At 44.4% G+C, this 27,137-nt stretch overlaps 1 protein-coding gene across 1 annotated transcript in view; it reads right to left on the bottom strand.

Moving 5' to 3' along the window:
• Positions 1-26,907, bottom strand: part of LOC138754851 (nitric oxide synthase 1-like) — a 46,710-nt gene extending 19,803 nt beyond the window's left edge. The window contains exons 1-5 of the mRNA XM_069919750.1: positions 26,750-26,907; positions 26,101-26,179; positions 25,017-25,207; positions 24,126-24,295; positions 686-896 (exon numbers count right to left, since the gene is read on the bottom strand). Of these exons, the coding sequence (XP_069775851.1) occupies positions 686-896; positions 24,126-24,295; positions 25,017-25,207; positions 26,101-26,150 (622 nt within the window). The 5' untranslated portion in view covers positions 26,151-26,179; positions 26,750-26,907. The remainder of the gene's footprint in view (positions 1-685; positions 897-24,125; positions 24,296-25,016; positions 25,208-26,100; positions 26,180-26,749) is intronic.
• Between the last annotated feature and the right edge of the window lie 230 nt (positions 26,908-27,137).

Below are 27,137 nucleotides of genomic sequence, written 5' to 3'. Positions count from 1 at the left end.
GAGTGGGTTTCTGGGTCTGGAATGATTGGTGAGAGGGTCTATGGGTTTTTGCAGTGATTGATGAGTGGGTCTCTGGGTCTGGCAGAAGATTGGTGAGAGGGTCTGTGGGTCTGGAGGTGATTGGTGAGCGGGTCTCTGGGTCTGGAAAGTGATTGGTGAGAGGGTCTCTGGGTCTGGAAAGTGATTGGTGAGAGGGTCTCTGGGTCTGGAAAGTGATTGGTGAGAGGGTCTCTGCGTATGGAGGTGATTGGTGAGAGGGTCTCTGGATCTGGAACATGATTGATGAGATGGTCTCTGGGTTTTGGCAGTAATTGTTGAACAGGTCTCTGGGTCTGGCAGATAATTGGTGAGAGGGTCTGTGAGTCTGGAAGGTGATTGGTGAGTGTGTCTCTGGGTCTGGCAGATGATTGGTCAAAGGGTCTGTGGGTCTGGAAGGGGATTGGTGACCAGGACTTTGGATCTGGAAGGTGATTGGTGTGATGGTCCGTGGATTTGGGAGGCGATTGATAAGTGAGTCTCTGGGTCTGGAAGGTGATTAGTGAGTGGGTCTCTGGGTCTGGAAGGTGATTGGTGGAGGTTCTTACCTTCCACTTCTCCCTGGGTTCCTATTCCTGCTGTAGTATCGAGGTCACCTCATCCCCATCCGCCCGCCCCTCACCCCCCACCCCCCGGCAGCCATGCCTACCCCCAGTGCGGTACTCCAGTACGGACACGGTGACATGGATCTCGCCGGGGTACTGATGCGGTGAGCTGCTGGCGGAGTAGTAGCGGGGCTGCAGCAGCGGGAGCTGGCTCAGCAGCAGGCAGGCAGGGGCACACACCGAGGGGAACTCCTGCAGCACCTCGGCCACGGTCGGGTTCTTCTCCCACCTCCACTCCTCGAACCGGCTGCCTCCCTGAGCCAAGAGCAAAATTTGTCAGCAGCTGAGCTAACTCCCCCCCCCTCAAGGAGGAAGGAACAGCGTAACAGATGGGGTGAGACACAACTACACCCCTCTGTCAGACTGTTATTCACTGACAAGTGTTCGATGTTCAATGCCATCACACCAGAGTGATGTGATCTTGATGTCCTCATTGGGAGACCACAGTCAGTGTGGAGAGCAGCAGCACCTCCTCCTCCCTGACCATTGGTACAGGGGCACCCCAGGACTGTGTGCTCAGTCCCTGCACTCCCATGACTGAAGAGCAAAGTTTAGTTCCAACTCCATGGACACATTGCCGAATAACTGGAAATGATGAGTGTGGACAGAATGGGGATGGAAGCGGGTTGGGTGATGCCAGAACATCACCGAGACCAGCCTTTCTCAATGTTCCTTTTGGCTATGGCCCCCTTAGAAGAACATAAGAAATAGGAGCAGGTGTCGGCCATCTGGCCCATCAAGCCTGCTCTGCCATTCAATGAGATCAGGGAATATTGGCTCATCTCCACCTACCTGCCTTTCCCCCATTTCCCTTAATTATTTTACTATGTAGAAATCTATCCAAGCTTATCTTTAATATATTTACTGAGGTCACATCCACTGCTTCATTGGGCAGTGAATTCCACAGATTCACCACCCTCTGGGAAAAGCAGTTCCTCCTCATCTCCATCCTAAATCTACTCCCTTGAATCTTGGGACACTAATCAAAGCTCATGGATCCCCTTCCCTGTGAAGCAGTCAAGCTTCTTCTGTACTTCTCTCATGCCTACTACATTTAAAAAAAAATCATTAAAATATATTCATGTTACATGGGGTGAAAAGAAAGCAATGCTTTTACTTAAATGTTCTGGTGCCCAGGGGGTGTCAGGGCCCCATTGAGAATAGCTGAGGGAGACCAAGGTGTTCAATGTGCCAAGGGACCACACACCAATCTACATTGATGAAAGGTTTAGTGCCTTTATGTTTAACGTGGAACATAACAGCACCCTAAAGGGCCTTTGGCCCACAATGTTGTGCCAACCAATAGAAACCCATTCAAACTCAACCTTCCCTCCCTCACACCAATAGCCCTCTATTTCTCTCCCATCCATGTATTTATCTAATAGTAGTTTAAAGGTTCCTATTGTCTCACCATCCCAGCAACACATACCAAGCACCCAGTACTCTCAGTGTAAAATACCTACCCTGATATCTCCCCTGAACTTTCCTCCTCTCGCTTTGTACAGGTGTCCTCTGGTGTTTGCTTCTGAGAGAGTCAAATCACTCATCTGAGTGCTACTGGTATCATGTAACCCAGTACTACCTGTCTCATAGTCAGGTGGTCAGCAACTAAACTGGGTCCCCCACCAGGCTTGCCTGGTGCAGAGGGTAGCTCGACACCCTGCAGGATGAAAACCAAGACCTGTCAAAGGGCGGACGAATGCTCTCGTAGGGTAATTGGCCATCTGATAAGCACGTGTCATGAAGCGTGGATAGGGGATTCCTTGTATCGAAGCTTGTTCTGGCCATTCACTGCAACAGAACTTCCCCCAGCTGTCTTGGACCTCACCATGCCGCTGGATCTGGGAGGGGATGTCGAGAGGGTGGGTCTGGACCTTGGCAACCCCCTACTCACCTAAATCCATTCACGCACATGCTGTTCCTTTCTGAGGAGTGGGGTATCCACAACACACCCAAGACCTGTAGCGACAGTCAAGTGGCGAAGCGGTGGGTTTGACCAGCTGGGAGCCACAGTCGCGAGTCTGCATGCAGGTTGTGGGGAGGGTGGTCACACGTGGATTACAGAGCGGAGATCTGGTGAGGCAGCACCCTCTGCATCTCAGCAGCCCTGTTTAGGGAGGCACTGCTCGCTCACCCTACAATGAGGGAAAGGCCTAGAAGAAGTGGCTCAAACAGCCCGCTCACACCAGCCTGGACAGGCTGCCGCAGCTGGCAGGTCTTCCAACGCTAGCAGTAAGAATAAAAAAACAAAAGTCAAGGACATTGTGGCACACGAGCTACAGCTTTCTGATGACTGCATACTGGTTGCCCATTCTCTCAAAGAGACCACCACTCGCTTTGCCAGTGCTGCTAAGAGCTACGGATTAACAATCAGCCTGAAAAAGATGGAAGTTTTGTACCAACCGGCCCCTGACTCAAGATACGAAGAACCAACTCTCCTCATCAATGACACTCGTCTTAATGCTGCCAACAAGTTTTGCTACCTGGGCAGCCCAGTGATATCCTCAGCTTCTCTCAGTGTAGAGATCAGGTCAAGAACCAGAAAGGCCTGCTTTGCCTTTGGTCCACTGAAAGATCGGCTTTGGTCACAGAACATCAGGTTGGCCGCCAAGTGCAAGGTGCATCGGGCCGATGTCCTATCAGCCTTGCTAATGTGGATGTGAGACATGGTGTGCATATCAGAGTCACTTACATCAGCTTGACCAACTGCAGCAGCATCATTGATGTTCTCTGATGAAGATCATCTGGCGAGACAAGGACTCCAATATCAGGGTCCTTTCTCAAGCCAGAATGCTAGCAGTTTCAACCTTGGCGATGTCATCAATCCGTACAGCAACTCCAGGACACACATATCAAACCCCACAAACTGACTGAAAGGAACCATCATCAACCTACGGGATGGAGAGCCAGGAGAAGAAAATACTCTCAATCCAGGAAAAAAGGTCCTTGCTGTCCACCCAATTTACACCTCTCATAATATTTTAGACTTTTATTAAGTTATCTCTCATCCTTCTTTGCTCCAAAAAGAAAATCTCTCTCTGCTAACCTTGCCTCATAAGACACATCCTTCCCTCAGTTCTTCAACTGTATCAAAATATCATTGGGCTGTGACTTGTGTGAAATGTTAAATGTTAACTGTGACCATTTAGTCCTTCTTGCCTGTACTATCCCATACAGTGATAATCCCATTTTACTAAAACAGGAGCTTGTAATAATTATTTATTTTTAATTTATTTACATCCACCGGAGCTCTATCGAGAGCATCCTGGATGGCTGCATCACGGAGTGGTACGGTTGCTGCGAAAAAAAAAAAGTGAATTGGATGTTACTCCACAAGACTATAAGAGGGGCAGAGTGGATTACTGGAGTCTCCCTTCCCCACTTTGACATGATCTACAGATATTGTTGTCTGAATAGGGTGTTTTTGATTCTTAGTTAATTTTGTGCCTGTTTCTTTAAGAAAAAAACTATTGTTTGTAATGCTACCCCTAGTGACTATGATGTAATATTTTGTAATATCTTCCCAAACTAACGCTTTTCTTATTCTTCGACAAGTTGTTCATGTTAAATTCCATCTGCTGTTTATTCCAGCTGGTCCAGATCCCTCTGCAAGCTTTGAAAACCTTCCTTGCTGTCCACAACACTTCTGATCTGAGTATTGTCTGCAAACTTGCTGATCCAATCACCACATTGTTGTCCAGATTGTGGATCTAGATGACAAGCTACGCTGGTCCCAGCACCGATCCTGCAGCACACCACTAGTCACAGGCCTCCAGTCTGAGAAGTAATTGTCCACGGCCACTCACTGGCTTCTCCCACATAGCCAATGTTTTTGAATATTTTAATATGAGATTTCACATCCAAAGTACAGAGTACCTATGGATAGATGTTAAAATTCTCAAAGATACACTCCACTTCAAATCACCAATGCCTGAAGAGGGCGCACAAAATCGGTGAACCGGTGCGGACTCGAAAGGCCAACATGGCCTGTTTCCGCTCCGTAAATGGTTATATGGTTATGTAAAGGAAGCGTGAGCACAAGATAGATTTCTTTTAATTTTCTGTGTATCTCTTTAAATATTGTTTTGTACCTTTATATGCATTTTTATCTCTATTATACAGTAAATATTTGAAAATACTTCTGTATCATTATACAGTAAATACTTTGTTATTCAAAATTAGAAAGTCTTAATGTTAATGGTTATCCATTTTATCAGTGAATTAAAACTGCATAAAGCAACAGCCAGTTTGTTTTGTTAGATTAAAGAGATCAAAATGTGGGATATTGTAGCTCATGCTCCTTGAAGATGATACTTTGAAATTAGGATATATAGGAATAAAAAGATTGCAGGATTGTTTTGAAGAAGGGTATTTTTTTTAAATCATTTAATCAGCTTAAAGAGAAATGTGGGATTTTAGAGAATTCTCTGTGTTTATTATCAAATCAGGGCATTAGTGAAAGATAATTTTGGAAGAGAAATGAGCATTTCTAAGTTAACTAAATTTGAATTATTGGTTTAATGTTTTTCAGATAAAGGTTTTATATCAGAAATGTTGCATTATTACAAGATACAATGGTTTAAAAAAATTAGATACATCTAGGATTAAACGGGAGCGTGATTTAAATTGTGAGATTAGTCAGGTGGATTGGGAAAATGTGTTATGATGGGTTGACTAAATTAATTAATGTAAGATAAAGTATGGTTAATTATAATTTTTTGCATCAATTATATTTAACCCTTGAAAAAATATGGATTTAGTCATTCAGATCTGAGTTTTAGGTGTGGATTATGTGTTGGAACATTTAGACCTTCTGTTTGGTTTTGTGATAAAGTTCAACCTTTCTGGTTTAAAATTAGGAATTTTCGTCAAAATTTGTTTAAAATTCAATTTCCTTTAGATCCAAAAATTTTTTTGTTAGTTTATTTTACTCCATTAGTGGACTTGGGGTTGGATAAGTTTCAGACAACGTTTATTCGTCTAATGTTGACAGTTGCTTGTAAATGTAATGCTATGTCTTGGAAAGATGAAGCGGAGTTAAATGTAGTTTGATGGCATAATGAGTTAAAGTCGTGTATCTATACGGAGCAAATAACATAATTTACATAATAATTATGATTTATTTGTTAAGATGTGGACACCTTATATGAAGAATGTGAATTTAGTAATATTGTAAATTACTGAATTATTTTGTTTATTTTTAATGCTTCCCTTGAGGGATCTGTCGTGGGAGGGGGGAGGGGATGGGTTTGTTTTATTATTATTAGATTACTTATTCTGTAAAAGTCTGTTTATTCTTATTGAAAAAATATTAAATAAAGTTTAAAAATAAAGAAATTAGGATATATTAGAATAAGGAAAGTGTTATCTATATTTTAATACAAAAAAATTTAATTGTGAACTTTGTTTGAACAAAGATCGATAAAATTTGGCTAAAAAAAATTAACAACTTTGTTAAAAGCAAGAGGCATCTACATTGTAATAATAGAATATTCCAGAAGAGCATGAGAACCTGTCTGTGAATTTGCACAGTTTGAAATAGAGCCAAGGTCTGGCCAGACACCTGTGACCTTGAAGAAGATCTGCAGTCAAATCTGGCAGGAAGCCTAATGAGGAGGATCAAAAGTTTATGCAGGATATTTTTTTGAAGATTGTAGATACACAAGGAAATATATTGATAGGAGGGGTCTTTAACCTTAATTTGGATCCAATGTTGGATAAAACTGGTCAAAAGACTAGTAAAAAGAATAAAGTGGCCAAATTTATGGTTAAATCAATGCAGGAAATGAAACTTATGGCTATATGGTGGAGACAGCACCCAAGGGAGAAGGAATACTCATTTTATTCGAGTAGGCATAAAACATACTCAAGGATTGATATGTTTTTGTTGTCGGTCCATATTCAAGGGAGAGTTAGGAAAACTAAATATAAAGCTAGATTATTATCTGATCATTTACCCCTGTATTAGCAACAGAACTGGAGGACATCCCACCAAGAACATATAGATGGAGGTTAAACTCCATGCTATTTAAAAGGCAGGAATTTAGAGAATTTATTGAATGCCAAATTAAAACATATTTTGAAATAAATACGGAATCAGAGAAAAACAAATTGATATTATGGAATACAAAGAAAGCCTTCATTAGAGGGCAGATAATAAATTATGTAACTAAGATGAAAAAGGACTACAATCGGGAAATAGAGCAGTTGGAAAGGGAGATAGTAAGTACAGAAAAAGATCTAGTAAAAAGGGATGATATAACGAAAAGGAGAGAATTGGCAAACAAAAAAATAAAATACGAAACATTACATATGTACAAAGTGGAGAAGAACAATGAAAATAAAGCAAAAGTATTACGAACTTGGAGAAAAAAAACACATGAAATATTAGCCTGGCAACTTAAAACAGAACAAGCTAAAACAGAACAAGCTAAAAGAACTGTATTGGCATCAAGGAAAAAGGACAAACAAATTACATATAATCCAATGGAGATTAATGAGAACTTTAAGGAATTTTATGAACAATTATACCAAACTGAGAACGAGGGGAAAGATGATAAAGTAGAAGAGTTTTTAGCTAAAATTGAACTGCCAAAATTGCAAGAAGAGGAACAAAACAAACTGATAAAACCATTTGTAATAGAGGAAGTACAGGATATATTAAAAAAGCTGCCGAACAATAAAACGCCTGGAGAGGATGGATTCCCAATAGAATTCTATAAAACATTTAAAGAGTTATTAATTCCTCCTCTCCTGGAAGTAATGAACCAGATAGAAGAAACACAAAACTTGCCAGATTCATGTAAGACATCAATAATTACAGTAATACCAACGATGGGGAAAGATCCATTAACACCAGCATCATATAGACCAATATCTCTACTTAACTCAGATTATAAGATAATAGCAAAATTATTAGCAAACAGATTGGCCAATTGTGCACCAAAAATAGTAAAACTAGATCAAACTGGATTTATTAAGAAAAGATGAACAGCAGATAATGTCTGTAAACTTTTTAATCTAATTTATGCAGTTCAAAAAAATAAGAAGCCATCAGTGGCTGTTGCGTTTGAATGAGTAGGATGGAATTATTTATTTAAAGTATTACAGAAATTCAATCTAACAGAAAAATATATTAATTGGATTAAGGCAATATATAATGGACCATTGGCAAAGGTAACAGTAAATGGATATGTATCGTACTAATTTAAATTAAGTTGGTCAACTAGACAGGATAGTCCATTATCCCCCTCACTGTTCACTTTACCAATAGAAAACCATTGACAGAACTGATAAGAACAGAAAATAAAAGGGATAAGAATAAAGGAGAAGGAATATAAAATCAGTTTATTTGTAGATGACATCATAGTATACTTAACAGAACCAGAGTTATCAATAAAAGAATTACATAAGAAATTGAAGGAGTCTGGAGAAATATCAGGGTACAAGATCAACGCAAATAAAAGTGAAGTGATGTCAATGAGTAAGGCGGATTATACAGAATTTTAAAAAGAATCACCATTTAAATGCCAAACACAAGCAAGCCACCTGTACAAATTAAATTATCAGCCAGTAATAAAGAAATTGCAGGAAGACTTAGAACATTGGAAAGAATTACCGCTAATGTTGATAGGGAGGGTAAATTGCATTAAAATGAATGTCTTCCCAAGGATACAATAATTATTTCAATCGTTACCAATTCCCTTAACAGAGAAATTCTTTAATGAACGAAAGAGAGTAATAAGGAAATTTTTATGGAAAGGTGGGAAATCGAGGATAGTGTTAGATAAATTAATGGAGAGGTACAACCAAGGTGGTTTGCAGCTACCAAACTTTAAAAATTATTATAAAGCAGCACAATTAAGGTATTTATCAGATTTTTACCAGACAAGGGAAAAACCAGACTGGACTAAGATAGGGGAGAAGGTACCGGAACATATACTTTATAAGTGGGATGAAAAGCTGGTGCAATATAAAAGTTCACCAGTACTGCATCATTTACTTAATATATGGAAGAAGATCCACTTAGAAAGGGAAAAAAACGAATGAGCAAATACCAAAATTACTATTGACGCAAAATCAGCTAATCTCTTTTACAATAGACAACCTTTCCTTTAGAGAATGGGAGAGAAAAGGAATCAAAAGAATAGAAAATTGTTTTTTTGGGAAATAATTTATTAATATTTGAACAAATGAAGTACAAAGATGGAATAACTCATGGTACAATGTTTGCATATCATCAACTGAAAGCTTATTTAAAGGATAAATTGGGAAGCAGACTGAGATTACCAGAAGGAAGCAGCTTTGAATATGTGATTACAGACACAAAGATAATTAAAAGATTTATAATGAACATGTACATTAAGCTGCAAGATAAGGAAAATGACAAAATAAGCTATAAACAAAAGTGGGAAAAGGTTTTAAACATAAAGATAAAAAATGAAACATGGAAAAAGTTATGTTCTGGAACTATGAAGAATACAATAAACACAAGGTTACGCATGATACAGTATAATTGGTTACACAGGGTATATATTACTCCTCAAAAATTAAAAAAATGGGATTCAACATTATCGGATAGATGTTTTCGCTATACAAAGGAAAAGGGAACAAGATTACATGCAACTTGGGCATGTGAGAAAGTGAATACGTTTTGGTAAGAACTAAATTGGATACTAAATAAAATTACAAAAAATAATATACCAATAAAACCAGAGTTATTTCTTTTAAGTAACATAAGTAGAGAATTAGGCCTCAAATTTGATAAAGTGCAAAAAAGATTAATTATGATAGCCTTAGTGATGCCTGTCCCGCATCGGACTGGTCAGCCACAAACGAGCCTGCAGCTGACGTGGACTTTTTTACCCCCTCCATAAATCTTCGTCCGCGAAGCCAAGCCAAAGAAAGAAGAGTGATAACAAAAAAATGTATAATGTCATCTTGGAAAATGGAAGAGAGCTTGAGAATACAGCAATGGTACATGGAAATGAATAAATGTATTCCATTGGAAAAAATAACATATAATTTAAAAAATAAAGTCACAATGTTTGAACAAATTTGGGAACCATACATGGAACATATCAGAGAGAGCTTGCCTTCGACCTCCATCCTCTAAAATGAGAATGAAAATGATAAGACAAAACGACTAGATTCAGTGTGTAATAAATAGATGACGCATTTTTCTTGTTTATTTTCCTTTGTGAAAATATTGTTTTATTGTATTGTATATGTTGAATATTTATGGGTATTGGAGGGGGATGGGTAGAGGGGAGGGAGGGAAGGGGGGGAAAGGGGAGAAAAGACCACTGTGTAAATTTAATGAGATATGTCTGTACATATTTTGGTTGATATGGTTCACAGTGTGAAAAATAAAAGTTTATTAAAAAAAAGTGGATGAAGGTAGGGAGGTTGACGTGATCTATTTGGATTTTAGAAAGGCGTTTGATAAGATTCCGCATGTAAAATTAGTAAGGAAGGTTCAGTCACTAGGGATTAGTAGAGAGATAGTGAGAAAGGTTCAGAGGTGGCTGGGAGATAGACAGTAGAGTCATGGTGGACAACTGTCTGTCAGGATGGAAACCTGTGACAAGCGGTGTGCCTCAGGGATCAGTTCTGGGTTCCCTGTTGTTTATCATTTATATTAATGATTTGGATGAGGGGGTGGTTAACTGGGAAAGCAAATATGCAGACGATACGAAAATAGGGGGAGTGGTGGATAGTGAGGAAGGTTTTCTTGGATTACAGAAGGATTTGGTTTGTTTGGAAAAGTGGGCTGAAAGATGGCAGATGGAATTTAACGTAGACAAGTGCAGTTAAGGGGAAGACATTGAGAAATGCAGAGGAACAGAGTTATGGTCCAGAGTTCCTTGAAGGTGGACAGGGTGGTTAAGAAGGCAATAGACAATAGGTGCTGGAGCCAGCACCGCTATTTATCAGATCATGGCTGATCTTTCCCTTTCAATAATCAATCCCAGCCTTATCCCCATAACCCTCAACTCCCCTGCCCACAAGAGCCTTATCGAACTCTCTCTTAAATCTATCCAGCCAATCCGCTTCCACTAACCTCTGTAGCAATGCATTCCACAGATCCACAAATCTCTGGGTAAAAAAAAATTCTAATTTCTGTCTTAAATGGCCTTCCCTGTATTCTTAAAATATGCCCTCTAGTCCTAGTCTCTCCCATCATTGGGAACATGTACTCTGATTTCACCGTGCAAGCCCTTCATAAATCCTAGCATAGAGTATAGGAGCTGGGAAGTGATTCTGTGACTGTTTAAGGCATTGGTGAGGCCAGGTTTGGAGTATTGTGTTCAGTTCTGGTCTCCAAATTATAGGAAGGATATAGATAAGGTGGAGAAGGTGCAGAGAAAATTTATAAAGATGTTGCCTAGCTTACAACATTTAGAGTACAGAGAAAGATTAAGGAGACTGGGACTTTATTCATTGGAATATAGATGGTTGAGAGGGACTTGATATAGGTATTTAAAATTATGAAGGAAATAGATAGACTGGATGTGAGTAGACTCTTTCCCCTGAGGGCAGGGGAGGTTGGAAGGAAAAGGTAAAACTTTAGGAGAAATGTTTGAGGATGCTTCTTCACTCAGAGAGTGGTGGCAGAATGGAATGATCTTCCAGAGGAGATAGTTGCAGCAGGGCCCTTTCTGTTATTTAAGAGAAGGTTGGATGTGTACATAGATATGAGAGGGTTGGAGGGTTATGGGCGGAGAGTGGAGGGGAATCTATTGGAGCTGTTCGAGTGACTTGAGGGGCTGATTTGGCCTGTTTCCGTGCTGTAAACTGTTATATGGTTATATGTGTAGTATTTGATTGTGGAGCATCATTTCAAGGAGTTTAATTGAATAGGGTGCAGTCAGTGAAGGCACCCAGGTTATTACAGAGTGGGTGCTGATCAACAGGATTTATCAGGGGGCTATCAACCAAATTTTATTGAAAATACAAGGGTGACTGGAACACTTGTGGGGCACCTCGTAACCATTGCAGACCTGACCTTAAATCAGTGGTTCTGCCCTTCAAGGCACTGGGAAGACTGTGTGGGATGCCATCACCCTCCTGGAAGGGCTAGAATACATGCAGTGGGAGGCACCCACCCAGGTCCATAGTGGAGTGATATGCTATTACACCACTAGGTACCGCACGGATGGCAGTCTCTTCAATCTGAGGCGCCTGCAAGCTCACACCAAGACACAAGAGAAACTTGTCCGTGAACTACTCTTTGCAGATGATGCCGCTTTAGTTGCCCATTCAGAGCCAGCTCTTCAGCGCTTGACGTCCTGCTTTGCGGAAACTGCCAAAATGTTTGGCCTGGAAGTCAGCCTGAAGAAAACTGAGGTCCTCCATCAGCCAGCTCCCCACCATGACTACCAGCCCCCCCACATCTCCATCGGGCACACAAAACTCAAAACGGTCAACCAGTTTACCTATCTCGGCTGCACCATTTCATCAGATGCAAGGATCGACAATGAGATAGACAACAGACTCGCCAAGGCAAATAGCGCCTTTGGAAGACTACACAAAAGAGTCTGGAAAAACAACCAACTGAAAAACCTCACAAAGATAAGCGTATACAGAGCCGTTGTCATACCCACACTCCTGTTCGGCTCCGAATCATGGGTCCTCTACCGGCACCACCTACGGCTCCTAGAACGCTTCCACCAGCGTTGTCTCCGCTCCATCCTCAACATCCATTGGAGCGCTCACACCCCTAACGTCGAGGTACTCGAGATGGCAGAGGTCGACAGCATCGAGTCCACGCTGCTGAAGATCCAGCTGCGCTGGATGGGTCACGTCTCCAGAATGGAGGACCATCGCCTTCCCAAGATCGTATTATATGGCGAGCTCTCCACTGGCCACCGTGACAGAGGTGCACCAAAGAAAAGGTACAAGGACTGCCTAAAGAAATCTCTTGGTGCCTGCCACATTGACCACAGCCAGTGGGCTGATAACGCCTCAAACCGTGCATCTTGGCGCCTCACAGTTTGGCGGGCAGCAGCCTCCTTTGAAGAAGACCGCAGAGCCTACCTCACTGACAAAAGGCAAAGGAGGAAAAACCCAACACCCAACCCCAACCAACCAATTTTCCCTTGCAACCGCTGCAATCGTGTCTGCCTGTCCCGCATCGGACTGGTCAGCCACAAATGAGCCTGCAGCTGACGTGGACTTTTTTACCCCCTCCATAAATCTTCGTCCGCGAAGCCAAGCCAAAGAAAAACTAGGTCACCAGAGGCCACCACCTAATGTATATAAAGCCAACCAGAGATTACCTCCATTCTGATCTAGGCTTGCATAGAGGCAAGACCTAGCTGTATATATTAGTCTATTAAAACTAGGGTTTAACTTGCACTCTGTCTCGTGTGGTTGATGTTAGTCACGATTTAATAGACTAATATATAACCAGGATGGAAGGTATTTCTGCCCTCACCCACGCTCCCAGCTCCACTGAAACCCAATCTAAGGCCCTGAAAATGGAGATGGCTCCCACACACATGCAACCGAGTATGGACCAGATGGAGAGCTGCGGGACCGAAATTGCCATGGAGAGAGGGACTCACCAAATGAATGGGGGCAACGAAGGGGACAGACGTATCCTGGAGCAGGTAAAGAGCGGCCAAGAGCCCCACCTGTTAGTTAATTCACCAGAACCGGCCATGCAACACCACCCCCCCCCCCCCAGGTTCTTGATTTATAATCAAGGATCGCGACGTGCAGGCAGATGGCGAACGGCAACTCTCCCTCCTGATCACGATCTACCGCCAGGACCCCGTGGACGGGTTGCTAGCCCTGAGACACCCCCAGCTAACGCCGACTCCCCAGAGGGTGTACACGCTTTCTCAGGACTGAGTGGTTGCATGGGGAAGGGATCAGGCTCGGTATGTGCCCCCCCTCCCCCACCCCAGCCACTGAATCAGAGGCTTAGGTTCACCCGTGCTGTGACCAGACAGGCTGGAACTGGACCCCAGAAACCCCGGAGCAAGCACGCACTTCGGCCGGTGGCAGAGGCATTTTTTAAATTATGTGTGGGTTGATGGGGCATTGGAGGAAGAGATGTTAATGTTACTGCTAGTGCAGCTGGGGGAAATCGCCCGTACTCCCTTATATAGGATGCCAAGTCCTACCAAGAGGCTATGAGCACCTTACAGAGACATTATAATAAAGGGTACAGCAAGCTCCACTCCAGGCACAGGCACATGACCAGATCACAGCAAGCAGGCAAGTCAGTTAGAGATTTCATTCTCTCCCTGAAAGACCTAGTATCAGCCCAAGAGTATGCGGATGACCTCGTAAGGGATAGGATTGTAGCGGGCGTCAGATCTAGTGAGATCCAACAAAGGCTGCTGGAAAAAGGGATAGTCAGACTGGAAGAGGCTATTGAGGAGGCTCTGGAGGACTCTAGGTGAGAACTGGAAGAGTATACACTGCTGGACTCGTTAGCCCCAGCAGCCCCACTGGAACGCTCCAAGTGCCTTTTTTTGCGGGCAGTGCAAGCACCCCAAGAACTCTCTGCCGACTAGAGAAAAGGACTGTTCAAAATGTGGAAAGAAAGGATATTATGCGAAAGCCTGCAGAAGCCCCAAGGCTCCCGCCAAAGCCCCTTCTCATGCAAATGAGAGGCGGGAAAGCTCTTCTCCTTCCTCCTCAGGTAGACAGAAACAGAGGGCCATGTGCAGCCGGCCATAGTGAACCAAGGATGCCGGACAGAGGACATACGGTACAGAGTACAAATACGACCAGGAAGCTGAATACTACCAGAATGGAGGACATGTCCATGCTGGCCTCTCTGCGTTTGAATCAGACGAGTTCACCCAATTTATCGGATGCTACTGTTAGTATTAAAGTTAATGGGTCGAAAGTAAATTGCTTGATGGATAGCGGGAGTACTGAAAGTTTAATAGACCAGGGGCTGGTAGAACGCCTTGCTCTAAACACATACCCGAGTGACCACCAGATTTTGTTAGCGTCTAGTAGACATATAGCTAAAGTTAAACAATTCTGCAGGGTCACTGTGATAGTACAGATCTATCACCAATGTACATAGTGTATATAGTTACAGTATCTAGACTGTGCTTACAGCGATTGGCTGAGAGCTAAGCCACGCCTATTGTCTGGGCCTTAAAGGGTTGTGTCCCTAGCCAGGTCGGATCATTCCGGACTGGTCGGCCACCTGTGAAGAGCTCCGGTCTTTTGCTAATAAAAGCCTTGGTTTGGATCAACAAGTCTTTGGTTCTTTCGACGAGCTCTACAGTCACACTGGAAATACAGGGCACAGAGTGTGAAGCGTTTAAGTTGCTAGTTCTCCCATGCCTCTGTGCCCCCCGTCTTGCTGGGGCTGGACTTTTAGTGCCAATTGAAAAGCATCACAATAGTTTGTGATGGGCCCATCCCTCCACTGCTCCTTAAGAACAGGCGAACACTGTAGCCTGACAGCCTTGAACATAGAACCCCCCACTATTTACGCACCTCACTCCCAACTGCACTCCAGGAGCCACCAAGAGCAGGAGGTACAGCCCGAGGGACAGAGATTTCATTAGGGCAGAAGTCTGCAGACTTGTGCAGGAGGGCGTTATAGAGAAGAACTCCAGCCACTGGAGAGCACAAGTTGTTGTAGTGAGGTCAGGGGAGAAGCAGCAAATGGTGGTTGATTACAGTTAGATGATCAACAGGTTTACGCAGCTGGATGCCTACCCTCTACCACGTATTGCGGACATGGTAAACAGCATTGCTCAGTATAAAGTGTTCTTCACTACAGACCTCAAGGCAGCATATCATCAGTTGCCCATTAGAGAGAGCGACTGCATATACACAGCGTTTGAGGCAGATTGCAGGCTGTATCAGTTTCTCCGTCTCCCCTTCGGCATCCCTGTTCCAGCGGAAATGGACCGCATAGTAGAGGAGTACCAACTCCAGGCTGTGTTCCCATACCTTGACAATGTTATGATTTGCGGCCACTCGGAAGTTAACCTTAAAGGTGTTTTTTTTCAGGCAGCAGAGGAACACAATCTAACGTATAATAGGGATAAATATGTCTTTAGAACTAGGAAACTGGCCATCCTGACTTATATGGTGCAGAACGGGGAAATCAGCCCAGACCCTGACCACATGCACCCGTTCCTAAACCTCCCAGTCCCACACACACAGAAAACCTTAAAGAAATATTTGAGACTTTTCGCATATTATGCACAGTGGGTTCCCAACTTTGCCGACAGGGCCCGCCCACTCATAAAAACCTCAGCTTTCCCTCTCTGCCCAGCAGCTATCAAAGCCTTCACAGATATTGGGGATCTAATTGCAAAAGCAACCCTGCAGTCTATAGATGAGATGGTCCCATTCCAAGTGGAGAAAGATGCCCCAGATGCGCAGTCCAGGGGCACCTGTGCAGCCCTCAACCACATGTCCCAACTGCAGAGCTTGCACAATGAGCTGGGGCACCCAAGAGTCGCTAGACTGTTCCACTTCATAATCTCCCATTCTTGGTAGAGGAAGTAAGGACATTAAACAAGGGCTGTTCTATCTCTGCGGAATGCAAATCGCAGTTTTACCGGTCGGATAAAGCCACACTGATAAAAGCTACTAGACCTTTCGAGCACTTCAGCCTTTTTTTTTTAAATTTTTTAAAATTTTTTATTTTTCACACCATAAATCACATTAGCCATGATATACACTTTTTCTTTTTCACACATATACAGTGACTTTTTCTCCCCCCACCTCCCTCCTCCCAAGCCACCCCCCCACCCTCATCCATTTTAGGTATACAATCTAGGTTGCATTAAACCCGTCAGACAATGTTGTAATTCAACAAAATTACACCAGAAATTCTACTGAGTCCATTCTTTTCTTTCCTTCTCCTTCCATCAGCTTAGGTAATGTTTGTCCCCGGTAGGTTTTCGCTATTGTATTTAATGTAAGGCTGCCATATTTGTTTGAATATTTCAATATTATTTCTCAAACTATATGTTATTTTTTCTAATGGAATACATTTATTCATTTCTATATACCATTGTTGTATTTTCAAATTATCTTCCAATTTCCAGGTTGACATAATACATTTTTTTGCTACGGCTATCTTAACAAATCTTTTTTGTGCATCCTCCAAATCAATTCCAAATTCTTTGTTTTTTATGTTACTTAGGAGCTGACATTTTATCATAACATATCTCCCTGCTGGATCTATTATTTCCTCTTCTATTTTAAATGGCACATTTTTACTAATTAATATAGCCACTCCTCTTGCTTTTGAATTATACGATGCTGCTGTTACATGTCCTACCCAATCTCTCTTTAATTTCTTGTGCTCCAATTCAGTTAAGTGTGTTTCTTGGATAAATGCTATATCAATTTTTTCCTTTTTCAGTAAATTTAGTAGTTTCTTCCTTTTAATTTGGTTATGTATTCCATTAATATTTAAAGTCATATAGTTCATGTAGCCATTTTATACTTTGTTTATTTTCTCTTTCCGTTTTTCCATCATTACCTTTCCTCCTTTTCCATTTCTGTTTTCTTATTTTAAACTCTTTATAAGACAACATTCCTACAACATCAAACATTTTCCTTATTCTCCTATTTATATCTTCTTTATCCCCAATCTCCCCTTCCCCTCCTGAGTTGTCCTTTATCCCTTGTCGGACAACCACATCTCCCCTCTCCATTTGGGTTTGCGAATTCACTTGCAAGCGTCAACTGATTTTGCAGTGACCGCTATTCCCCCCCACCCAGCCCCCCCCAGAAAAGATTTCGCTTTTCATATGTAACAAAGGTCACTCTTTTAATTCCCTCCTTATTCTCTCTATTCCATTACCTTCCCTTATTAATTCTTGTCTATACTATCTATATTTTCCTCCAAGTACAGATACATTCACGTATGCACATTGTATCTATTCACTCTTATACCTCTTTACCCACATACATATCAATCGTGATCATTTTTACTCACATTACCCGTCTTCATCCCTCAGTCTATTTTTGTAATTGTTCTGCAAATTTTCGTGCTTCTTCTGGATCCAAGAATAGTCTGTTTTGTTGTCCTGGAATAAATATTTTCAATACCGCTGGATGCTTTTGTATAAATTTATACCCTTTCTTCCATAAAATCGCCTTTGCTGTATTGAACTCCTTTCTCTTCTTTAGGAGTTCAAAACTTATATCTGGATAAATGAAGATTTTTTGCCCTTTATACTCCAGTGGTTTGTTGCCCTCTCTTACTTTTTCCATTGTCTTCTCCAGTACCTTTTCTCTTGTAGTATATCTTAGGAATTTTACTAAAATAGATCTTGGTTTTTGTTGTGGTTGTGGTTTAGAGGCCAATGCTCTATGTGCCCTTTCTATTTCCATTTCTTGTTGTAGTTCTGGACATCCTAGGGTCTTAGGGATCCAATCTTTTATAAACTCCCTCATTTTCTTGCCTTCTTCATCTTCCTTAAGGCCCACTATCTTTGTTATTTCTTCTGTTATAATTTTCCATTATATCTATTTTTTGAGTTAACAGTTCTTGTGTCTCTATAACTTTTTTATTAGATTCCTCTAATTTCTTTTTTAAGTCTTTTACCTCCATTTCTGCTGCTACTGCCCGCTCTTCCATCTTGTCCATTTTCTTTCCCATTTCTGTTAAGGTCATATCTATTTTGTTCATTTTCTCTCCTGTGTTGTTTATTCTTCTTCTTAAATCATTAAATTCCTGTGTCTGCCATTCTTTAAATGACTCCATGTATCCTCTAACAAGAGAAAGTATATCCTTTATCTTGCCTTTCCCTTCTTCTTCTATTTCACTGTACTCTTCCTCCTCTTCTTCCTCTGGGTTGGCCATCTGTTGTTTCTTTGTTGCCCTTTTCTTCTCTTCTTTCTTGTTTCCATTGTCTTCTGTGTTCTCTTCTTGCTGCAGGTGTTCTGCAGCTGTCGTTGCCGGCTTTGGAGATCGACTCCCCAGCTGGTCCCCCCTCCCGTCGGTGTGTTTTTTTTCATGCGCGATTGCGCACTTTTACTCGGCTCAGCGAGCCATTTTTGTAGTTCTATTTCTACCGACCTGAGGAAGCGGGCTTCTCTCTCCACAGCGGGCCTCTTCGGACAGGTAAGGCCTTTTCCTTCTTCCTCCGTTGTCTTCTCTTCCTCTCTTCTTACCGTTGATTTTAATTTTTCTTTTTTTGTCGCCATCTTCTTTCCACCTTTATACTCACGTTTCTTTAACTTTTATTTCTGTGCCTTTGTGTTTTCCCTTGTTTTTCCCGACTTTTCTGGAGAGGGCTGGAGTTCACCGTCCGGCCACTACTCCATCACGTGACTCCTCGAGCACTTCAGCCTTGACTTTAAAGGCCCACTCCCTTCCTGCAACAGGAATGTATTTCCTTAATGCCAGAGATGAATACTCCTGCTTCCCTTTTGCAATCCAATGCCCCGACGTATCGGCAGTTTCGATAATAAAGTGCCTGCAATCCATTTTCATCATGTGTGGGTAGCCCGGCTATATACACACAGACAGGGGTGCCGCCTTTATGAGTGCTGAAGTCCAGCGGTACCTACAGGATAGAGGCATTGCCACTAGCTGCACCACAATCTACAATCCCGGGGTAATGGGCAAGTAGAAAGAGAAAATGCCATTATCTGGAAAACCGTCCTGTTGACCTTAAAGGCAAAAGACCTACCCGTGGCAAAATTGCAAGATGTGTTACTGGAAGCTTTACATTCTATACGCTCGCTGTTGTATACCACTACTGACACGACACCACATGACCGTATGTTTTCCTTTTCGAGGAAAGCCGCGACGGGCACGGTTGATGACACTGGGACCGGCGCTCCTCTAGAAACATTGCAGGCCCCAATAGAACCACTGGTGGAGCTAGTGGAGTTGAGGTATGTGAACCTTCACTACACATTTGTGGCATTCAGAGACAGAGAAGAAGACTCGGTAGCCACCAGGGGCCTCGCACCGGCCAGAATCGTGGACGACGAGGGAGAGTCGCAGACCCCTACGGATCAGCATGAAGGACGACAGACACCAGGACAGCCAACCATCATATCACCCCAAAGGGCCCCGCTGAACAATACACTCCCAACAACCAGTACTCCTACGGAAAGTCCTACGCCCTCAGCATACTCCCACCCTGGAACTGACAGGAAGCCCCTACACCCCCTCAGCATACTCCCACCCTACAACTGATGGGAAAACTTACACCCTCACAGCATACCCCCATCCAATGTAATCTGCCCTCAATACCCTCCACTCCCACTGCCCCAGCACCCGAAGGTCTAGGAGAAAAAGGAAAGCCCATCAGATACTGGACTTATGAACTTACTGGGGTGGGGGGAGGGGGGAGGTCAAAATCCTTTTGGGGGGTGAATATGGTGATATGCTATTAAATCACTTGGTCACCAGGGGCCACCACCTGACAACTTTGTATATAAAGCTGACCGGAGCTAGGCTCCTCCATTCTGACCTAGGCTTGCACAGAGGCAAGGCCTAGCTGTATGTTAAAACTAGCCTTTAATTTGCACTCTTGTTTTGTGTGGTTGATGTTAGTCACATGTAGGGCAGCACTGAGGACTTTACACGCACGCAGCTGTTCGTGGATCTGTTGCACACAGGGGGTTGACCATGCCAGCATCGACGGGCTCCCGACCTCTGCCATTTACGGAAGGAACTTTGTGGGGGGACGAAAAGGCCAGGGGAAAACCTACAACCACCCTGGGTTAAAGCCAAGGGCTGCCCTTGCTTACACTGACTCTGCTCCTTCCCCACTTGAAACAGTCTCTCCTGTCCTCAGAGACCTGCTGAGACAGGAACTGTCCTATCTTTGCCAGCAAGATTCCTCACCCATGGGGTGGCAAACCCCATGGTGCTGGAGGGACAAGCCCATATCATTTACTGGGGGCCAATAGTTCAGTAGCAGGAGGGTTAATCTAATTACAATAGCCCAAGACCAAGTCCAGGCAGGCTGGAGAGTTTAATCTCAGGTGTGCACTAATGGGTGGGGCGGAACCAAACCTTGATTGGCAGCTGGTGTGCCACCCATGGGGTACCCCAGGCACAGATCCCAAATGCCTGTCATCATGCTACCCCATGGTGAGGCAGGGGACAGGCCGGCAGGTATACATCTAAAAAGACGCAAAAGAGCTGTTACCTAACGGTTGATGAGTTGGAGAATGCTGAATTGGAGATCATTTGTTTTTGTCAGAAAATGAGATATTAAAATTGAAGAATTTGAATATTACAAAAGGCTAAATCCTATTCTTGTAGACGATGTATTGAGAGTAGGTGGAAGATTAGAAAAAGCAGTAATGCCAGAAGATTCAATTATCTTAGCTCTGGAATTTCTTCTTTCTGAATTGATTGTTTGACATATACATGAGAAAACAGGTCATGGTGGTTGTAATCCCGTGTTGTCAGAATTATACCAGAAATATTGAATACTTGGTGCTTCATCATTGATCAAAAGAATTATATCAAAATATCTTAATTGTCAACGTGCAAATGCTAAACCTGGACAACAACAAATGGCGGATTTGCCACAAGACAGAGTTTCACCTGATGAACCCCCATTTACGTATGTAAATGGAATTGATTATTTTGGTCCTTTGCAAGTAAAACAAAGAAGTGTTGAAAAAAACGATACTGAGTTATTTTTTACTTGTTTGACTATTCACATTCACTATTTCAATTCACATTGAAATAGCGTCACCGCTTGGAACAGACTCTTATCAATGTTCTTCGATGTTTACTGGCAAGACATGGTCAAGTAAAAGAATTACGTTCTGATAATGGATTTAACTTTACAGGAGCTCAACTACAATTACAAAAAGCAATTCAAAATTGGAATCAACATCAAATTCATGATTGCATTACTTCAAAAATAAATTAATTGGATATTTAACCCACCCACAGGATCACATCATGGAGGTGTGTGGGAAAGAATTATTAGATCAATCAAAAAAATTCTTAATTCCATTTGAATAGTCAAATACTGAATGATGACAATTGTCAGACTTTATTGTGAAAGATCAAAACTATTTTAAATAGTTGTCCAATAACAAAAATTTTTGTCGATTCAAATGACATCGAGGCACTTACACCGAATCATCTCTTACTTCTTAAACCTAAACCTTTAATGCCTCCAGGTCAATTTCAGAAAGATGCAGACAGAGACAAGTGCAGTTCATTGCAGATTTATTTCGGAAATGATTAAAGAATATCTTTCATAATTATAAGAAAGACAAAAATGGCCTAAAGCTAAATGCAATTTTGTACGTGGAGACATTGTAATTATCATGGATTATTCTGCATCAAGAAATTCTTGGTTACTTGGTTCCGGACAAGAAAGGTTTCGTTCAGCAAGTGCAGGATTAAAACCAAGACTGGTTACTTAAATCGAACTATTACTAAAACCTCTTTTACAAGAAGCAGAAAGTTTTCATTTCTAACCTTATACTTACCATATTTACTTTGCATATCTGTAATAGTAATTATATATTAGCCATTAATGTCTATTATAATAATTAGGGGCTGGAATGCAAGGGTTAAAACCTTGTGCTTTAGATTCTTGACTAATTTTGTGCCTGTTTCTTTATGAAAAAGTATTATTTGTACTGTTACCACAGAGACTATGACGTGATATATTTTAATATCCACCCAGACTAACAATTTGCTCTTCCTAGAAAGCAAAAGTACAAAATAGTTTTATTTGAATTTTTTCTGTATCTCTTTAAATATCATTTTGAATCATTATATGTGTTTTTATCTCTATCATACAGAAAACTGAGGTCCTCCATCAGCCAGCCCCCCCACATCTCCATCGGGCACACAAAACTCAAAACGGTCAACTAGTTTACCTATCTCGGCTGCACCATTTCATCAGATGCAAGGATCGACAATGAGATAGACAACAGACTCGCCAAGGCAAATAGCGCCTTTGGAAGACTACACAAAAGAGTCTGGAAAAACAACCAACTGAAAAACCTCACAAAGATAAGCGTATACAGAGCCGTTGTCATACCCACACTCCTGTTCGGCTCCGAATCATGGGTCATCTACCGGCACCACCTACGGCTCCTAGAACGCTTCCACCAGCGTTGTCTCCGCTCCATCCTCAACATCCATTGGAGCGCTTACACCCCTAACGTCGAAGTACTCGAGATGGCAGAGGTCGACAGCATCGAGTCCACGCTGCTGAAGATCCAGCTGCGCTGGATGGGTCATGTCTCCAGAATGGAGGACCATCGCCTTCCCAAGATCCTGTTATATGGCGAGCTCTCCACTGGCCACCGTGACAGAGGTGCACCAAAGAAAAGGTACAAGGACTGCCTAAAGAAATCTCTTGGTGCCTGCCACATTGACCACCGCCAGTGGGCTGATAACGCCTCAAACCGTGCATCTTGGCGCCTCACAGTTTGGCGGGCAGCAACCTCCTTTGAAGAAGACCGCAGAGCCCACCTCACGAACAAAAGGCAAAGGAGGAAAAACCCAACACCCAACCCCAACCAACCAATTTTCCCTTGCAACCGCTGCAATCGTGTCTGCCTGTCCCGCATCGGACTTGTCAGCCACAAACGAGCCTGCAGCTGACGTGGACTTTTTACCCCCTCCATAAATCTTCGTCCGCGAAGCCAAGCCAAAGAGAGAAGAGATAAAGTAAATAATTGTGTATCATTATACAGTGAATGCTTTGTTATTCATCAATATGAAAGTCTTAATGCGAAGCTATGCCAAAATGTTTATCCGTTTTATCAATAATTAAAACTACACAAAGCAGCAACCAGAGTTTGATTTGTTGGATTAAAAAAATTGAAATTCGAAATATAGTAGCTCACACATTTGGTGGATGATACTTTGAAATTAGAATACATTAGAAAAGGAAATGGTTGTCTATAGAGGGTAAGCAAAATCATTTGAGGGTCACCCTCCCTGCACACAGCATCTTTCAGCTGCTCCCACTGGGGAAGAGATCCAGGAGGATCAGAGCCAGGCTGAGGAACAGCTTCTTCCCACGGGCAGTGAGGATGCTGAACGACCAAAGGACCTGCTCACACTGACCCTCGGAGACTCTCAAATTCATGAAACCATATTTATTTATTGTATGGATTAAATACATCATGCATATGTATTATCTGTCTGTATGTGTGTCTTGTCTGATTGTGTGTCTGTGTGTTTTGTACTGAGGACCGGAGAACATTGTACTTGTACAATCAGATGACAATATACTTGAATTGCCTTAATGTATAGATTTATGGTGGCTGCTTTTTAAAATCATAACGTGCTGCTCTGGTGCATTCTTATCATGGCAATTGTTATCAAGAGAGAGACCCTTGACGTAACTAACCCCACAGTGACATGACCCTGACCTGAGTGATCCTTGCCTCAAATTAATCACTTTCCAACTCTGCCATCTCTGACCCCAGTGACCAAAAACCATGACACCCCAATAATCCCTGCTGTCTCTGGCCTCACAATGACCTCGACACCCCAAATCATCCGGACATGTCTCTGACCTGACTCAGGATTTCCAGTTGTTTCTTGTCGCTGGAATCGCCCGCCAGCTGTGCAAAGTGTTGCAGGAGATCACAGGTTGGGGTGCTACAGATGTCCAGAAAGTGAGTGAGTGCCTGGGTCAGGGTACAGGGTGGGATACGCGTGTCCTGCACCCAGCTCTGTACCTTCCCTGCGGACAAACACAGGCTCAGTACACAGGTCCTCTGCCGGGATGCTCCTAGATTCTGTCGGGTGTCCGGGTGAGTGGAGGGGACCGGTCGCGGAGGTGATCATGGGCAGTCAGGGAAGGCTTCCACGGGCGGGCCGTGTTGCAGTCTACCGGCAGGCAGGGGCAGAGGTCCATGGAGGGGTGTGGATGGAAGGGTCAGTGGGTAGTGGGATCTACGAGCGAGCCAGTGAGGGGGGGGTCCACAGGAGGGATGGGGAGGAGGTCCTTAGGCGGGTCGTGGAAGAGGGGTGGGTAAGTGGGAGAACCCAGGGGGGGAACTGAGTGGGAGAACCCAGGGGGGGAACTGAGTGGGAGAACCCAGGGGGGGAACTGAGTGGGAGAACCCAGGGGGGGAACTGAGTGGGAGAACCCAGGGGGGGAACTGAGTGGGAGAACCCAGGGGGGGAACTGAGTGGGAGAACCCAGGGGGGGAACTGAGTGGGAGAACCCAGGGGGGGAACTGAGTGGGAGAACCCAGGGGGGGAACTGAGTGGGAGAACCCAGGGGGGGAACTGAGTGGGAGAACCCAGGGGGGACGGGGTTGTACATGACCAGGGCTGGGGGGGGTGGTGGTGTTTGCGACCCAGGGACGGAGGTAGGAGGTCCCGCGGGCTGACCGAGGAGGAGGGGCTCAGAGGGCGACCCCGAGATGGGGGGGGGGGTGAAGGGCCAGATTCACTACCTTGTGCGGTCTGCCGGTCTTGCCGTCGCTGAACACACACCAGGTCGTTCAGTGCCGGCTGATCCTCGAGACGGGCGAGCAGCCGCTCCACTTCCTGCTCGTGATTGGCTGGGTGCACCCCCACGTGATCCCCCGGTTCGTAAGTCAACTGGTCGCTCCTCGCCCCCAGTCGTACCAGGATGGTCGCTCGACTGCCAAACACACAATTCAGCTCCTGCACCGCCCATTACCACCCACCACCCCCGCTCTCCCGCCGCTAGAACGGTGATCCCCAAACCACTCGGCTCCGCCCTCCTTCCCAGGTCAAAGGTGCCCACATAGGGACCCCCGCCCCCCCAGGACAGGGTTCATCCATGGATTAGACCGGGAAAACCCACACCCCGACTGTACAGCCAACACCCTCATCTCCCCGGGTTACATACGGGGTGGGGGAATCCCCGGGTCACTCACCGGGGGGAGGGGGGAAACCCCCGTGTCACTCACGGGGGTTGGGGAATTCCCTCATCCGGGGGTTTGGTAGGAATCCCTGTTAATCACTGAGGCTGCGGGTTCAGGGGAATCCTTATGAGGGTTTAGGGCAAAGCCAGGGGCACTCACGGATTTGGGGGCAATACTTGGGTCACTTACCGGGAGGCGGGGAGCCCAGGGCACTCACGAGGGGAATCCTCGAGTCACTAAGTTACTCATGGACGGAGGATCCACTTCACACTGAGGCCCAGTCAAATGTAATGGACTGTACCTGGCTCAGCGCTGGTACCATGGACCCCAGCGGACACGCAGCCCAGACTCTTGGAACCACTGTGGATGCGCACCCCGGACCCCTGTGGACACACACACTCCGGACCCTCATGGAAATGGACCCCAAACTACCGTGAATATGCACCCTGGACTCCCTGACTCAGGTGCATAGAACCCGGACCCTCTCTCTGTCCTTGGCAGGCACACACCTTGCATCCCATGCGGACCCACTGACCCAGGCAGCATACACCTTCGACCACTTGAAGCGGGCGAGCACACCCACGGGACCCCTTTACCCCGACGGGCACACACTCAGGACCCCCACGTGGGCTCGGCGTCCACCTACCCTGAGCTCTGGTGCTGCAGGTTTTGCCGCGAAAGGAGGACGGTATCCATCGTCTTCCTCCGATGCAGGCGGCTCAGGGCTGTGTCACAAACACACACACACACAGGGTCAGTCCTGGGAGGGAACGTGGGACCAAGGGGCGGGGAGAGGGGGGAGCAATAGAGAGGGAAATGTAAGGGGCGTTAAGGAGCAGTGGGACAGGTGAGGATGACAGAAGGTGCTGGGGTGGAGAGACGAAAAGTGGGAGTTGAAGATGGAGAGGGGAGAAGGAAACGAATGGGAGCGGGGAGATGGTATGGGGGAGAAGGGGTGTGGGGAGTCGGGGCAGGGGGAGATGGAGTATTGGGGGCAGGTAGACAATTTTGAATACAGTTTAATGTCGACGTACAGCATGGTAACAGGCCGTTCAGCCCACAAACCTGTGCTACCCAATTACCCTTCACCCCCAGTATGTTTTAGAGGAAACCAGAGAACTAGGGCTTTGGGAAGAACATATAAACTCTGACTTTGAACCCCGGTCCCCATCGCTGGTGCTGTAACAGCATTGCACTAATCGCAACACGAACCGTGCCACCTCTGGAGTGGATGCAAGAGGGGTGTGGTACTGGGGGGGGGGGGGGGGGGGGGAAATCACAGGCAAAGACGTTACCTGTAACCAGGTCTGGCCCCTCCGCCAACACGGACAGTCGGTAGATGTCTGGTGTCCAGCCGGTCAGGTCCTCGAGGGAGGAGGAGTCGTCCTCATCGGCTGGAAATGGATCCTCGATGCAGAAAACCTCACAGGCCGTCTAAGGGCGCAGACATTCCCGGGGGGGGGGGGGGCAGCAGGAAGGGAAAGAGAGCAGAGGAAGGGTGGGGAGAGGAAGTGAAGGGGAGATGGAGAACTAGGTGAGTATCCTACATTCAATCCAACACGACTGCACTGACCGAGTTGGCATTTACATCCAGACCCTTTTTCCCATCCAAAACTCTTCCTCTCCAAGGGTGCTGAGTTCAGTGCAGTTATTACCACTTCATCTGCTTCCTGTGGCAACAAG

This window comes from Narcine bancroftii, chromosome 2, assembly GCF_036971445.1.
Source record: "Narcine bancroftii isolate sNarBan1 chromosome 2, sNarBan1.hap1, whole genome shotgun sequence".
Classification (NCBI taxonomy): Eukaryota; Metazoa; Chordata; class Chondrichthyes; order Torpediniformes; family Narcinidae; genus Narcine; species Narcine bancroftii.
The sequence above is the reverse complement of the archived record's forward strand: the minus strand, read 5'-3'. Positions and strand labels throughout refer to the sequence as shown.